We start from the raw sequence: 12,835 nt of genomic DNA, 5'->3' as shown, positions 1-12,835 counted from the left end.
GGGGAAACCCAAGCCTCCCTCCTGCTCTCTGTGGCCGTAGCCATCTTGGTTGGGTTTATTTGCATATTCGCTCCTGATTGGCTGGTGGTCTTGGCTTGTGGGTGTAGCGGAGGTATGGTCAATTTGCATATCACTCTTTTATTAGATAGGATTTCCTCTAATTAATTCCCTTTTGGTGTGCATGAATTTCGTGTACCAGGCCACTAGATTAGTCATTAAAGAATAAAACCATGAATGAACCTTGAAAATAGGTTAGATGAAAAAAAAAAAAGACACATGCTATCATAGTATAGGATACTATTTATATGAAATGTCCAGAATAGGCAAGTCCATAGAGAGAGTAGTAGTGGTTGCCAGGAGCTGTGGGGAGGCAGGAATGGGAAGTGACTTTGATGGGTATAGATTTCTTTCAGGTGTGATGAAAATGTTCTGGAATTAATGGTGATGGTTGCACAACCTTATGACTATACTAAAAAGCACTAAATTGTATACTGTAAAAGGATGGTATATGAATTTTTAAGAGGGGAGGAAATATATATAAGTACTCATAACGTAATAGGAAGATAAAGAACCCAATAAAAAAAAACAATAAAAAATGGGCAAAGTGTATTAAATGATCTTTGACAGTTCTAAACCTTAATAGTTAACATTTGAGGGCTAATTATGTGCCAGGTACAAATCATTTTACATATAAGTGTATTTAATTTTTACAATCAACTTTGAGATAGGCACTATTGTTACCCCCACTTTACAGGTTAAGAAATAGGGACAGTAATTCAATATACTAGTTAATGAATATTGGAGTCGGAATCGAACCTGCAACCCTTTGGTGCGTAGGTCGATGCTTTAACCACTGAGCACACCAGCCAGGGCTGTCTTATTTTTTTAATCCTCACTGGAGGACATGATTGGAGAGAGAACTCACATTTTTATTCACACTTTATACTGTTTTAAACCAACACCATTCTTTTACAAGTCTTTGTGTGGACATGTTATTTCCCTGGGCTGACTCTAACCACCTGCAACATAACTATTGTTTTTCTCCTTTCCAGGTCTATTGATGAGATGAAACGGTTGGAGGAAATGTCAGCTATGTTTCAGAGCCCTGGGGTTGAGCGCCACCCTCCAGAACCAAAATCCCAAACGGAAGGAAATGAAGATTCAGGGGGCAAAAAGGCACCATGGGAAATGGTGATGGATAAGAAACATTTTAAGCTGTGGCGTCGCCCTATTACAGGCAGCCACCATTACCAGTATAGAGGTGAGCCCAGCTTGGCTGCCTTGTGGGTTTCATGGTTACCCCAGGTGCTCAGGATTTCTGTTCCTCAGACTCTAAATTGTCTGTTCTGGTTGTTTCTCAGGGAATTTGCCATGGTTTACTGTTAGTTGTTTTTCCTCTCCTAGATGACAAGAGTCTCCCAATGTCTTCTTTGCTGAACTATGCAATAGGGTGTCTTTGCCACCCCAATATGACTTCTAGTTTCTGAATTTGCCTTTTAGATCTGTCAGTACTATAATTGAAATACAGTAAAATGATAGGAATATGGTGAGTGATGAGAATGTGGTAAACATCCCTGATTCTTACCATTCTAGTTTTTGGAACCTACACAGACGTTACACCCCGGCAGTTCTTCAATGTTCAGGTGAGTAATTTTTCTTCCCTAATTTGGAGCCGTTAAGCCTGGGAATTCACTTAGCCACCATCCACATGAATAATTTCTCTGACTCAGAAAATGGATTGTGGCTTCAATATATTCATCCACCTCTCTACCCCTCATCTCACATTGAATAGCATTGGGGTAAACATTTGACTTACAATTTCTTTGTCTAGTGGGGACAGGACCACTTCTACCCCCTCAATAACTAGTTGATGATTATAGCAACCACTATAATATGCAAGTGCACACATTTCCCTTAAGGACTGAACTTTGTGAATTTACATTGAATTTTTATTGGTTTAGATGTGTATGATAGTGTCATATTTTATAATTCCTTAGTTACTAGTGATGTTGGAAATTTAAAAAAATATGCTACTTGCATTTCTTTGAATGAAGTGTCTGCTCATCCTTTTGTACTTTTTGTCTTGTTTAAAACTTTTAGAATTGTTTTACCCTTACACATTTGTATCACTATCTATTGTATTTTTCTCAGACGTATGTACCTGTTAGAGATTTTTTTTTCCTTACATTGTTCTTTGGTTTATCTTTTTCTTCTTAAGATTCACTTTCAAGGTACTGGTATTGGCCTACAAGAAGAGATTTTAAGACTTACATGTCTTTCACACTGTAGTGCTGTCTTTTAGGTTGGATCACAATTTCACAAGAAAGTCCTTAGGTCAGAGGCCCAAGCATCTGGGGAAGGCTTCTGCAGCTTTGTTTTAAATCTTTTGGGTCTTTTCTCTTTCTATAGCTGGATACAGAGTACAGAAAAAAGTGGGATGCCCTGGTTATCAAGCTGGAAGTGATTGAGAGGGACGTCATTAGTGGTTCTGAGGTTCTTCACTGGGTAACACATTTTCCTGTGAGTATTTTTACTTCTGGTTTTACTTTACCACATACATATGAGGCAGAACAATAATCCTGCTCCTTTTTGTTTTTTAGTATCCAATGTACTCCCGGGATTATGTTTATGTTCGGCGGTACAGTGTGGATCAGGAAAACAATGTGATGGTGTTGGTGTCACGGTATGTATGGTTACCTGGGATTCCTGCTAAGTTCTGTTAGCTCATATATGTCTGTAGTGGGTTTGCATGTTCTCAGTGCCCTTATATAAGTGAAGCCCAGGCCCCACCCATCCCAACTAGAACATGAGTTTAAAGGGATATATGCTTTTCATTAAATCATTTCTTCAGTTTCTTAATATTGATGATTTAAAAAAGAAGTGCTCTGTCTTCAACACAAGGCCTAGTGAACTGGGATTTACCAAGTAAACTCACTTTGTCTTAGAAGTTAGTTTGTATTCATTTGTCTTGGTGACTCGTCTTTTATTTATTTATTTTTTGGTTAATCCTCACCTGAGGATATTTTTCCCATTGATTTTTAGAGAGAGTGGAAGAGAGGCAGGAAGGAGAGAGTTTCATTTTATTTATTTCTTTAATCCTCACCCGAGGACATGCTTAGAGAGAGGGGGAGAGAGAGAAACATTGATATACGAGAAGAACATAAATTGGTTGCTTTCCGTACACTCACCAACTGGGGATTGAACCCCCAACCCAGGTATGTGCCCTGACCGGGAACCAAACCTGCAACCTTTCGGTGTATAGGATGACACTCAAACAACTGAGCCACTGTGGCTGGGCTTCTCTGTTGTATTTTAAGTATTAGTGTTGCTTTTTAGATTTTTCTCATAACTTTAGCTCCTGTGCTATTTTGTATGTAGACATTATTACTCAGTTTCCTTAATTTTTCTCCTTATCAGTGCTGTGGAGCACCCTAGTGTGCCAGAGTCTCCAGAATTTGTAAGGGTCAAATCATATGAATCCCAAATGGTTATCCGTCCCCACAAGTCATTTGATGAGGTGAGTTTACATCATTCAAGATGTGATGTGTGGTGGCTTTGGAATTTTCTCAAGGAGCGCCTTTTATCTGAAATGGAGAGGGCTTAGGTGCATTGGTTCTCAGAATCCACTGGAGCCTGAGAAGTTGCATTTTTATTAGTTCCCAGATGAGGCTGATGCTACTGGACTGGGGACCACACTTTGGGAACCTCTGCTGTGGGCTGATAGACCTGGAGGACGCCCCTATGACAAGATCCCATTTATCTGAGAGACAAGAGAAGATGATAGCCCCTAACCCAGCCTGTGGTTAGCAGCATTCTTTAGAAGTCATTAAAATTTCACCACAGTTGGCAGATCATATATAACCTTTCTCAACTTCCGTTTCCTTGTCTGTAAAATGAGAGGGTTAGACCAGCGATACCTAACCTTTTCATCTCATGGCACATTTAAGCTAATTACTTAAATTCTGTGGCACACCAAAAAATATCATAATTTTTGCTGAACTGACAAAAAATAGGTATAATTGATCATTCACACCAGACAGCTATTGTTGTGTGGCCTGTTATCATTTTTTAATTTAACAGTCCAAAGGAAAAGAGGTCAGTGCTCCTCACTAAATAATCGGGTGTTGGATGTTTTAAAAATTCTTGTGGCACACTGGTTGAAAATCACTGGGTTAGACTGACGCTCTCTGCCTTCCTTAAAATTCTGTAGCCATTTTTTGAAAATATTTTCTTTAACTTAGTGGGGTGTTTTGTTTGTTTTTAGCAAAATTTTTGTTGAATGTACATGTTGATTCTAATGTTTGCTGTTTTTAGTTCTATTTCACTTTATGTTTTTGTGCTACCTTTTAAAGCTATATGAACTGTATTCTTTAGTACGGTTTTATTTTCATCAAGTTGTCACCCATAAACTTACAGTGTACAGGATGACGATCCCACCAGCTGAGCCACACTGGCCAGGGCTCAAGTTGTTTTATTTATACCACTTTAAAAACCAAATAGAAATTGTGGTTCACCTCAGGTAATATGGTGTTTGCCTCTCTTTTTACTGGGAGAGCTGTGTGTTTAATTCAGAACTATTTATAGAGAAGAATTTTTTGTTTTATTTTGTTAATCCTCATTCAAGGATACTTTTCCATTGATTTTTAGAGAGTGGAAGGGAGGGGGGAGACAGAGAGAGAAACATCAATGTGAGAGAGACACATCGATTGGTTGCCTCCTGCATAAGCCCCAACTGGAGCCAGGGATCAAACCTGTGACCCTTAGGTAGCACAAGCCGACAATCTAGCCAATGAGCCATGCTGGCCAGGGCGAGGATTGTATAGTTGTTATTTATATTTATATCTACCCTTTTTCCCTGTGCTGAAACTAAATTCTCACCACCACCCCAAGGTAACACTCATTCACTTTAACCTAAAACACACAAACCAGTCTCAGACTAGTAATACCAATAAGATTAATAATGTGATGACCGAAAAAAATGTGTGTCTCCTAGTTTTAAAACTGGCCTCTGTGGTGGGTACTGTTCACATTCCCGTTGCCTGGGCCTTACCTCTCCTTCCTCTTTACTTCTATAATATTCATCTATTGCTCTGTTATGGCATACATTTAGGTACCCAGTTAGCCTACTTATTGGAAGTTCCCAAGTACGAGGACTAGCACATTTTTCTTTTCTCTATAGCGCCTAGCACAATGCCAGACATATAGCCGACATCCAGATGATATTGAGTACAAGAATAAAAGAATAAACCATTCACTCAGGGAAAAGGATATGGACTTTGGTATAAAGGCACAAGAGAAAGTCTAGGTCTGCCACCTGGAGTTGTGGTCATCTGCCCTACAAAGTGCAGGCACAAAGTAGTTCCCTCTTACCCCTTTGGGTGGAGCATAATTGATTCGGCCCCCTCTCCTAAGATCAGGACACTTATAAGCCTCTTAATCCTCATCCTTCACACTGTCAGGCAGTGAGAGGGCTGACCCAGAAAACGTGGATACATGGGCCCCATGGTCAGAGTCTTGGGTTCATGTTGGCTCTCGAGTATATGGGGGGTGACCTTGGGCCAATTTACTTAACCTCTCTGAGCTGAGTTTCCTCATTTGTAAAACTAGGGCTAATAGGTCCTACATTCTGGGATTGTTGTGAAGAATTTAAGCAGTTCCTGACACATAGTTAAGCATTATGTAAATGTTTGCTGTCAGTAGTAGAATTAATACCATTCTGGCAAAGATAAAGATCTTTAACCATTGGGGGTATGTGTTAGGGTACTCAAGACCACCCTCACATTAGAAAATTCACTAGAAGGACTCACAGGACTCAGCATATAGTTGTCCTCACAGCTAAGGTTCATCACAGCGATATCTCAGAAGGCACAGCTGGACCATAGGGAAAAGGCAGAGTCCACCTCAGAAGACTAAAGGCACGTACATGCTTCCCATGCCCTCTTCCTGTGTGAGAGTCACAGAGAGCCCATTCTTCTGCCAGCAACAACGGTGCAGCAACATGGATGTAATGTTTCTGCCCAGGGAAGCCCATTAGAGATTTGGCACCTGATATATATTTTTTAATATATTTCATCGATTTTCCACAAAGAGGAAGGGAGAGGGACAGAGAGTTAGAAACATCGATGAGAGAGAGACATCGATCAGCTGCCTCCTGGGGATGTGCCCGCAACCAAGGTACATGCCCTTGACCGGAATCGAACCTGGGACCCTTCAGTCCACAGGCTGACACTCTATCCACTGAGCCAAACCGGTCAGGGCAACACCTGATATTTTTATTGGGGGTGGTCACATAGGCACCCTCTATCAGCACATAACAAAATTGCAGAGCCCCAGGAGGAAAGCAAGTGCTCAACATAAATTGCTTGGTTTGTACTAATAGACACATAGGGAGTCACTCTTAGCAGTTGACTGGGGACACTCTGGGAGCCAAGTTCCCAGACTCCAGCCAGGGCCAGCCTCACAAGCAGGCCTTCTTTGGATGCCAACCTCGTGGTCTTCAGTGTTAATTAACTCCTCTGCTTAGTGTAAAACAAATGGCACTCTTACCCACACTCAGGTCATGGTTATCCTGAGGGTCTGGATAATGGAGGCTGTAATTCAGGTACCTTCATCTTTGCTGTTTTTCTTTTCCAGAATGGCTTTGACTACTTGTTGACATACAGTGACAATCCCCAGACTGTGTTTCCTCGCTACTGTGTTAGTTGGATGGTTTCCAGTGGTGAGTGGGCACTTGTGTACAGGGTCTGGAACCTGTGTTGAGCATTTTGTTTTTCTCTAGCTTCTTATTGACAGCAGCAAGCTTAGTACTTGTGTCACTGGAGCCCTGTTGTGGAAATTAAATGTCCTTCCAAGCTTGTGCTTGAATATTATAAAGCTGTACAATCCTCCAGCTGGATTTGGAGGGATGAGAAATATGAAGCCCCAGAAAGTAACTGTGCTCAGAGGGGAGTTTTAAGAAGAGCATTTGCTTGAATCCTTAAATATGGACTGTGGGCATTAATGCACTTAAAATTTTTCTTTTGGATGATATTGGGGACATATACTGGCAGAGAAAATGTGGTGGTTGTAGGACAGTCACCTGGAGAAAAGGGCAGCAGCTGTCCTAATAAAGGCTACACATCATGGCTGTGCCTATACCTTTCCCTTTCAATGTCTTGCCTTACAAAGCACACTGATGTGATTTTCTTCTGGAATCTTCTTGTACCTCAGGGGAAGAATGCAGAGGATATTTGTCGAAGTAAAATAGGCAGATATATAGGCTGTGCCACTGAAAAGTGATGTGTTTATCACCTGAAAGAGCTACTTAGGATGTGGCCTGATTCACATGCCTTTTCAAAGGATTTCAGAGGTCATGAGTTGTTTTCACTCCCTATACATTAAGGAAGGATAGGCTCCGCCATGAAGGAATTTTGAGCCCACTGCTGGTTTGTCAGCCTATTCACATTCCCCTCTCTCCCAATAGGCATGCCAGATTTCCTGGAGAAGCTGCACATGGCCACTCTGAAAGCCAAGAACATGGAGATCAAAGTAAAGGACTATATCTCATCTAAGCCTGTGGAAATGGGTAGTGAAGCCAAGGCCACCACCCCGTCTTCTGAGCGGAAGAACGAGAGTAGTTGTGGCCCTGCCCGGATCGAGTATGCTTGAAGGGCTTTGGGATAAGAAGGGACAGGCTGCTGTTAGCCCCTTCTTGTTCCCTATCACTCTGATTCAGAATGGGGACATGTACTGGAAGGCGTCTGCTATAACCACCAGTGCAGGATAATTCAATAACTGGTGTCTGATTTCATTCAGAACCGCCTTTTCTCTTTATCAAAACAGAGAAGAAGGAGGCATCCATGGGGGCGTTGTCATATTCTCAGGCCAAGCATTTTGCAATTCAGTATTCCATTGAGCTAATCTGGAACAAACTGCACCTCAGGCCAGAAGAGGATATCTTGTTTTGCTTCCTCTGAATAGTTTCCTCTGCCAACATTCCAGTTTCCACCATCAGTCTTGCAGCACTTGGACTTCCTTTAGTCTGAAGGTCCAACTGGAAAGTGAAGGTGGCCGGTTGATGGTTCTCTGAGGGGTCATTGGGAGTCCCTTGGTACTGGGTAGTCCTATTGTTGAATGGATGTGAACTATTGCTTGGCAGTGTAAGTGCCTTGTCCTCACCTTGCTTCTATCTTTAGGAACATCAAGTTTGTACCAGGAAATTTCTTCGCCTCCCAAATACCACCCACTGACTGCCCAAAGCCTTTTCTTTTGGCCTGGCTGTATTCAAACACTATGTTAATTTGGCTTGGCTCCTCCTTTCTTGGCCCATTTACTAAGGACACTGGGAAATGAATCCTTTCAGACAGTAGCTTCCTGTATTATTAACTGTTTTGATAGGATCAGTGGAGATGCTCAAAACATCCCACATTAATATATATATTTTTTGATGTTAAAAGTTTATTAGTTCAGTGTTTCACTTAATTGAATTTGAAGTATATATATTTTTTAATCTTTGTGTCAAAAAGTAGGGATTGGGGAGTTGAATAGAATTTCTCTAGTCCATTGTCTAGAAAACATTTTGATTTAGGCATTATTTTTCACACTTCACGTTTGAAAACTCAGTACTTTTCCACCTCAGAAGGCTAAAGGCAGAGGAGTGGTGTTGGGCCACTCCCTGGAGCTCTCAGAGCTATAGACAAGCTGTGTGAACCATTAGATGAAATCTTGCCGCAACACTAGTGTAATGGGTTTATGCGACTCTCTTGTTCCCCTGAAAGTTTTTCCTCTTCTCTTCAGAGCTAAAATAAAAGCAAACTATGCTGTTTGGATAAAGTCACAGTCAAATGGGATGCATCAGTTTGGCCTTGCTGATTCTGCTTATGGTTATGCTGCCATCTGCTGGAAGAATAGGGATCAAGTTTTAAATCCCCCCCCCCCTTAAAAAATAATCAGAATGATCAGATTCCCCTCCCCCCCTTTTTTTTACTTGGTTCTAAAACTGAGACTAACCTAAGCCCCTCAACCTTTTTGTTGCCTGGGAAGTTTTGTGCCAAGGAAATAACTGCCTGATGTTTCCTGTCTTGCCTTTGAGTCTGGCAGAGCAGAGATGCACCCGACAGCCCCAGCTTTTATTGATCAGTTCTCTCTTCTCATCCCTAGGACCTGACAGGCCAGGAAGAGGCCCTGGGTTATGTCTGCACTTAGCGCCTGTGATTGCCAGGCGTGGGTGGATGTGGGCAGTAGTAAGTGTAGAGCTGTTAAGGAGCTGGGTGTTGCTCATGTTCTGATTTTGGGGAATTTGACTGCATTGGAGTAGGTCTGTACAGTTACTTAGGTCATCATAATGATTTCACTCCTGATATTTTTTTTCAAATGTGTGAATAAATACATAAAGATTGGTATAAAAGAGTGTTTGTTTTTGGACAGATGGTGGTGGGGAAATCCTGCATATTGGGCTTATCATTTCTTCCTGACTATAAAGTTTGAGAAGAATAGTGTTTCTACTCATAGAATTGGCATGTGGGAGTAGTCGCGATCTTTCCTGATGGTGGCTGGCACAGCTAACCACTTTGTCTAGACACTGAGCCCTTTCCAGGTGACCAGTTGGCAGCTGAAAACAAGCCAGCTATTTCAACTTTGTGCTGATCTACTAACCCATGTCATTTGTTTTTAAAGAAGGGTCAACTTGGAGGAAACAGTGATAGAGCTTTGCTGATAAAAACTTGAGGGAATGAGGAGAGGAGGGGCCTTGAGCAAGCCCAGGTCTAGATTGTGGATGGGTGAATTCAGGGCCCTGTTGGAGAGGGAGAGGGTGAGCTCAAAACCCACGTGGCCTGTGGAAAGTAGTGTCACACAGGCAATAATGCTAGAATGCAGATTTGTTCCAAGGCAATTGATGGAGACACTGGGAACATAATGTGAAACTTGAATTGATGTGTGGTTTTACTCATGGGAAACACTAGCTCAACACAAATGCATACCCAGACTCAACTCTTTTCTCCCAAATTTCTCCAAGATGACTGGAGAGACAAGTTGTCAGGGAGTGTATGCTTGCAGGTACACATGTGTCTGTGTAATATCAAAAGGGCTATTCCGGTCTCCCTGCTGCAGAGGCCCCTACACATGTCCCTGCTGTGGTTCTCCAGGTTGAATTGAATGCTGATATTCAGCAGCTGAGCTTGGCTGAGAGCAACATGTCCCGGGTCGGACAGCTCTGGCTCCCAGGAAGATCTTTATGTCCTTGGATTGGCAGGAAAAATGCTGCCATTCTTGGAGACAGTGTTCTTGGGATTCAGCTTTTCTCAAGCTTCATGTCTCCAGCAGCTTCAAAAATCTTCCAAGCTGAAAGAGTAATAATACAGGGTGTTGCAGAAGTACATTTATAGTTTGAATGGAAAAAGACAAGCAGGTTATGATTATTACAGTAGCTTTATTAACTTTTGTGTCCTCACAACTGTAAACCTACTTTTGTCCTACCCTGTAATAAACCTTGTAGACCCCTCCCCTACCTTTGCAGATAGTTAACAGCTTGCTGTTGTGTGTGCTTTTCCTCTCTACATATACTGCTGTGGACTGAATTGTGTCCCTGTAAAATTCATGTGCCGGGGCCCATGTGATGGCATTCTAGGTGGAGCCTTTGGGAGGTGATTAATATTAGATGAGGTCAGAGAGTGCAGCCCCCATGATAGGATTAGTGCTCTTGCTTGTTCTACCTTCTCACCATGTGAGGACAGGAGGTGGCCATTGGCAAGCTTTACCAGAGAGACAGGTCACCATGTGAGGACAGGAGGTGGCCATTGGCAAGCTTTACCAGAGAGACAGGTCGCCATGTGAGGACAGGAGGTGGCCATTGGCAAGCTTTACCAGAGAGACAGCTCTTGCCAGGAACAGAATTGGCCAGCACATTCATCCTGGACTTTTAGCCACTGGAACTGTGAGAAATTCTGTTGCTCATAGGATTTTGTTATGGCAGCCAAAATAGATTGATACACTTTTCATCACCATTTGAAAGTAAGTTGTAAACATCACCAGATTTCACCCCTAAACATGTGAGTGTGCTCTTGCTGTGTAACCACACTACCATTCGCACACATAATCTAGTAATGTAGTCCATATTAAAGTTCCCCAGTTGTGCCCCCAAAGGACTTTCTAGCACCTCTCCCCCAAATCCAGGTTCCAGTTAAGTGTTGCATGTTGCATTTGTGTCTTCAGTCAATAGCAGCCAAGTAGCTAAGGTAGCCGCAGCCTGTCCTTCAGGTGGAATTAGCTTCACAGGTGCTTTTGAGGTAGTACCGTTTAGTGCAGGAGTTCTCCAACTCAGCTATGTCTGGGCCCCACCTGCAAAGACAAATCACAGAATTGCTGGGTTCCAAAGTGGAATGTTTATGCAGCCAAAAGGATCCAAAAGAGGCAGCAGCCATATAACCTAAGCTGTCGTTAATTTGTCACGCTGTTGGCTTACGTTGGGATTACTGAGCACTTGCTATGCTGGACACTGCTTCAAAAGCCCTGTGAGTATGTAGCTATCCTGTTTTATAGGGAGGAAACGGTACCAAAGAAATAATTCTGTTGCTCAAGGTCACAAGAAGTGACAGAGCCTTAACACAGACCTGGCTTTGACCTTTCCAAAGACACTTATAGCAGCATGGCTCGGTTAGTTTCTCATAAATGCTACCATGCAAATTTCTTCCAGGGCTATTGACTTATTTCAGAACTTGGATCATAGGCTTTCTTTTTATCTATCTTTGTTAAATTTTATGTACTTTAAATCCCTACTTCTACTCCTCTTGGAGGATCAAAGCATAAATATCTCTTTCCTGAAACTTGAAGGGTGTACAAAACAATATAAAGGAATGGGGCAGTATTCTAGGGGACATCTTCAGGTCTCATTTTCTAAAAATGTTTATTACAAGATGACCTGTCTCTACCCAGTGTGGTAGGACAGGAGTCTGAAAATAATCTTCATAAAATCTAACAACTATGATTTCCAATGAATAAACTTGAAAGTTGTCTAAAAAAACTATAGCACGTGGATGGAAGTGATCTTAATGTAAAATATGTTTGTTTCTACTAACTTCAGTGATTACTTGATAGAGCATCGTTCTAAAAGAATCCTCAGGCCACATATTGTCATAGTTGCTCTTAGACACCCATGGTTGATTTTGCTCCACAAATACACTTAAAAATTTTTTAAACAACTTAAAAAATGACATAACTTTATCATCTACTTTTTTTAAAAGAGCCTAACCATGCCCCAAAAGGTAGGATGAATGTTTGAAAGTAGTAATATTTAGGTGTTTTTCACATCTTAAAAACTCTGCTGTGTGTGTATATGAGTTAGGATTATGTCCTCCCAGACCCATGCTACTGCTGTCTTGAACCCCCTTCCATCACATGGCATTGTGTTATATTTCTTAATAAACTATAATTTGTTAATGCTTTTCCTAAAATGTGGAATCCAGGACTGGACCCAACTGCTCCCTGGTGGATAGCCACCCTGAGGACAGAGGCTGTGTCTGCTCATTGCCTGCTTGCTGAGTCCTCGATGCCTCGTGTGGAAAGAAAATGTCCCTCCCCTTGAGGACACTTCCCAGAATGCCACAACATTCCTGCTTATATCCCAGTGGCCAGAACTTAGTCAAAAGGCCACACCCAACTGCTGAGAGGTAATCTAGTATACTTCAGGCAGCCAGAATGGAAATGGGGATAACTGACAGACTTTGCCAAATTAATAGCTAAAACATATTTACCTACAGCTTTAAAGGCATCGCTTCAAAGATTGGATTCAGTTAGAAATGTCACCGGAAAGGGACCAAGCCCCCAGTGGGTCTGCCTCGGCACAGTCTGGGGTGTTCGT

At 41.9% G+C, this 12,835-nt stretch overlaps 1 protein-coding gene across 1 annotated transcript in view; it reads left to right on the top strand.

Moving 5' to 3' along the window:
• The window catches only part of STARD7 (StAR related lipid transfer domain containing 7), a 33,298-nt gene extending 20,876 nt beyond the window's left edge, over positions 1–12,422 (top strand). Inside the window, exons 2-8 of the mRNA XM_080683647.1 lie at positions 1,053–1,261; positions 1,594–1,643; positions 2,410–2,520; positions 2,601–2,683; positions 3,418–3,517; positions 6,634–6,718; positions 7,463–12,422. Of these exons, the coding sequence (XP_080539773.1) occupies positions 1,053–1,261; positions 1,594–1,643; positions 2,410–2,520; positions 2,601–2,683; positions 3,418–3,517; positions 6,634–6,718; positions 7,463–7,647 (823 nt within the window). The 3' untranslated portion in view covers positions 7,648–12,422. The remainder of the gene's footprint in view (positions 1–1,052; positions 1,262–1,593; positions 1,644–2,409; positions 2,521–2,600; positions 2,684–3,417; positions 3,518–6,633; positions 6,719–7,462) is intronic.
• Positions 12,423–12,835: the final 413 nt, after the last annotated feature.

This window comes from Plecotus auritus (genome assembly GCF_963455305.1).
Source record: "Plecotus auritus genome assembly, chromosome: 8".
NCBI lineage: Eukaryota > Metazoa > Chordata > Mammalia > Chiroptera > Vespertilionidae > Plecotus > Plecotus auritus.
This window is presented reverse-complemented; position numbering and strand designations above follow the sequence as displayed.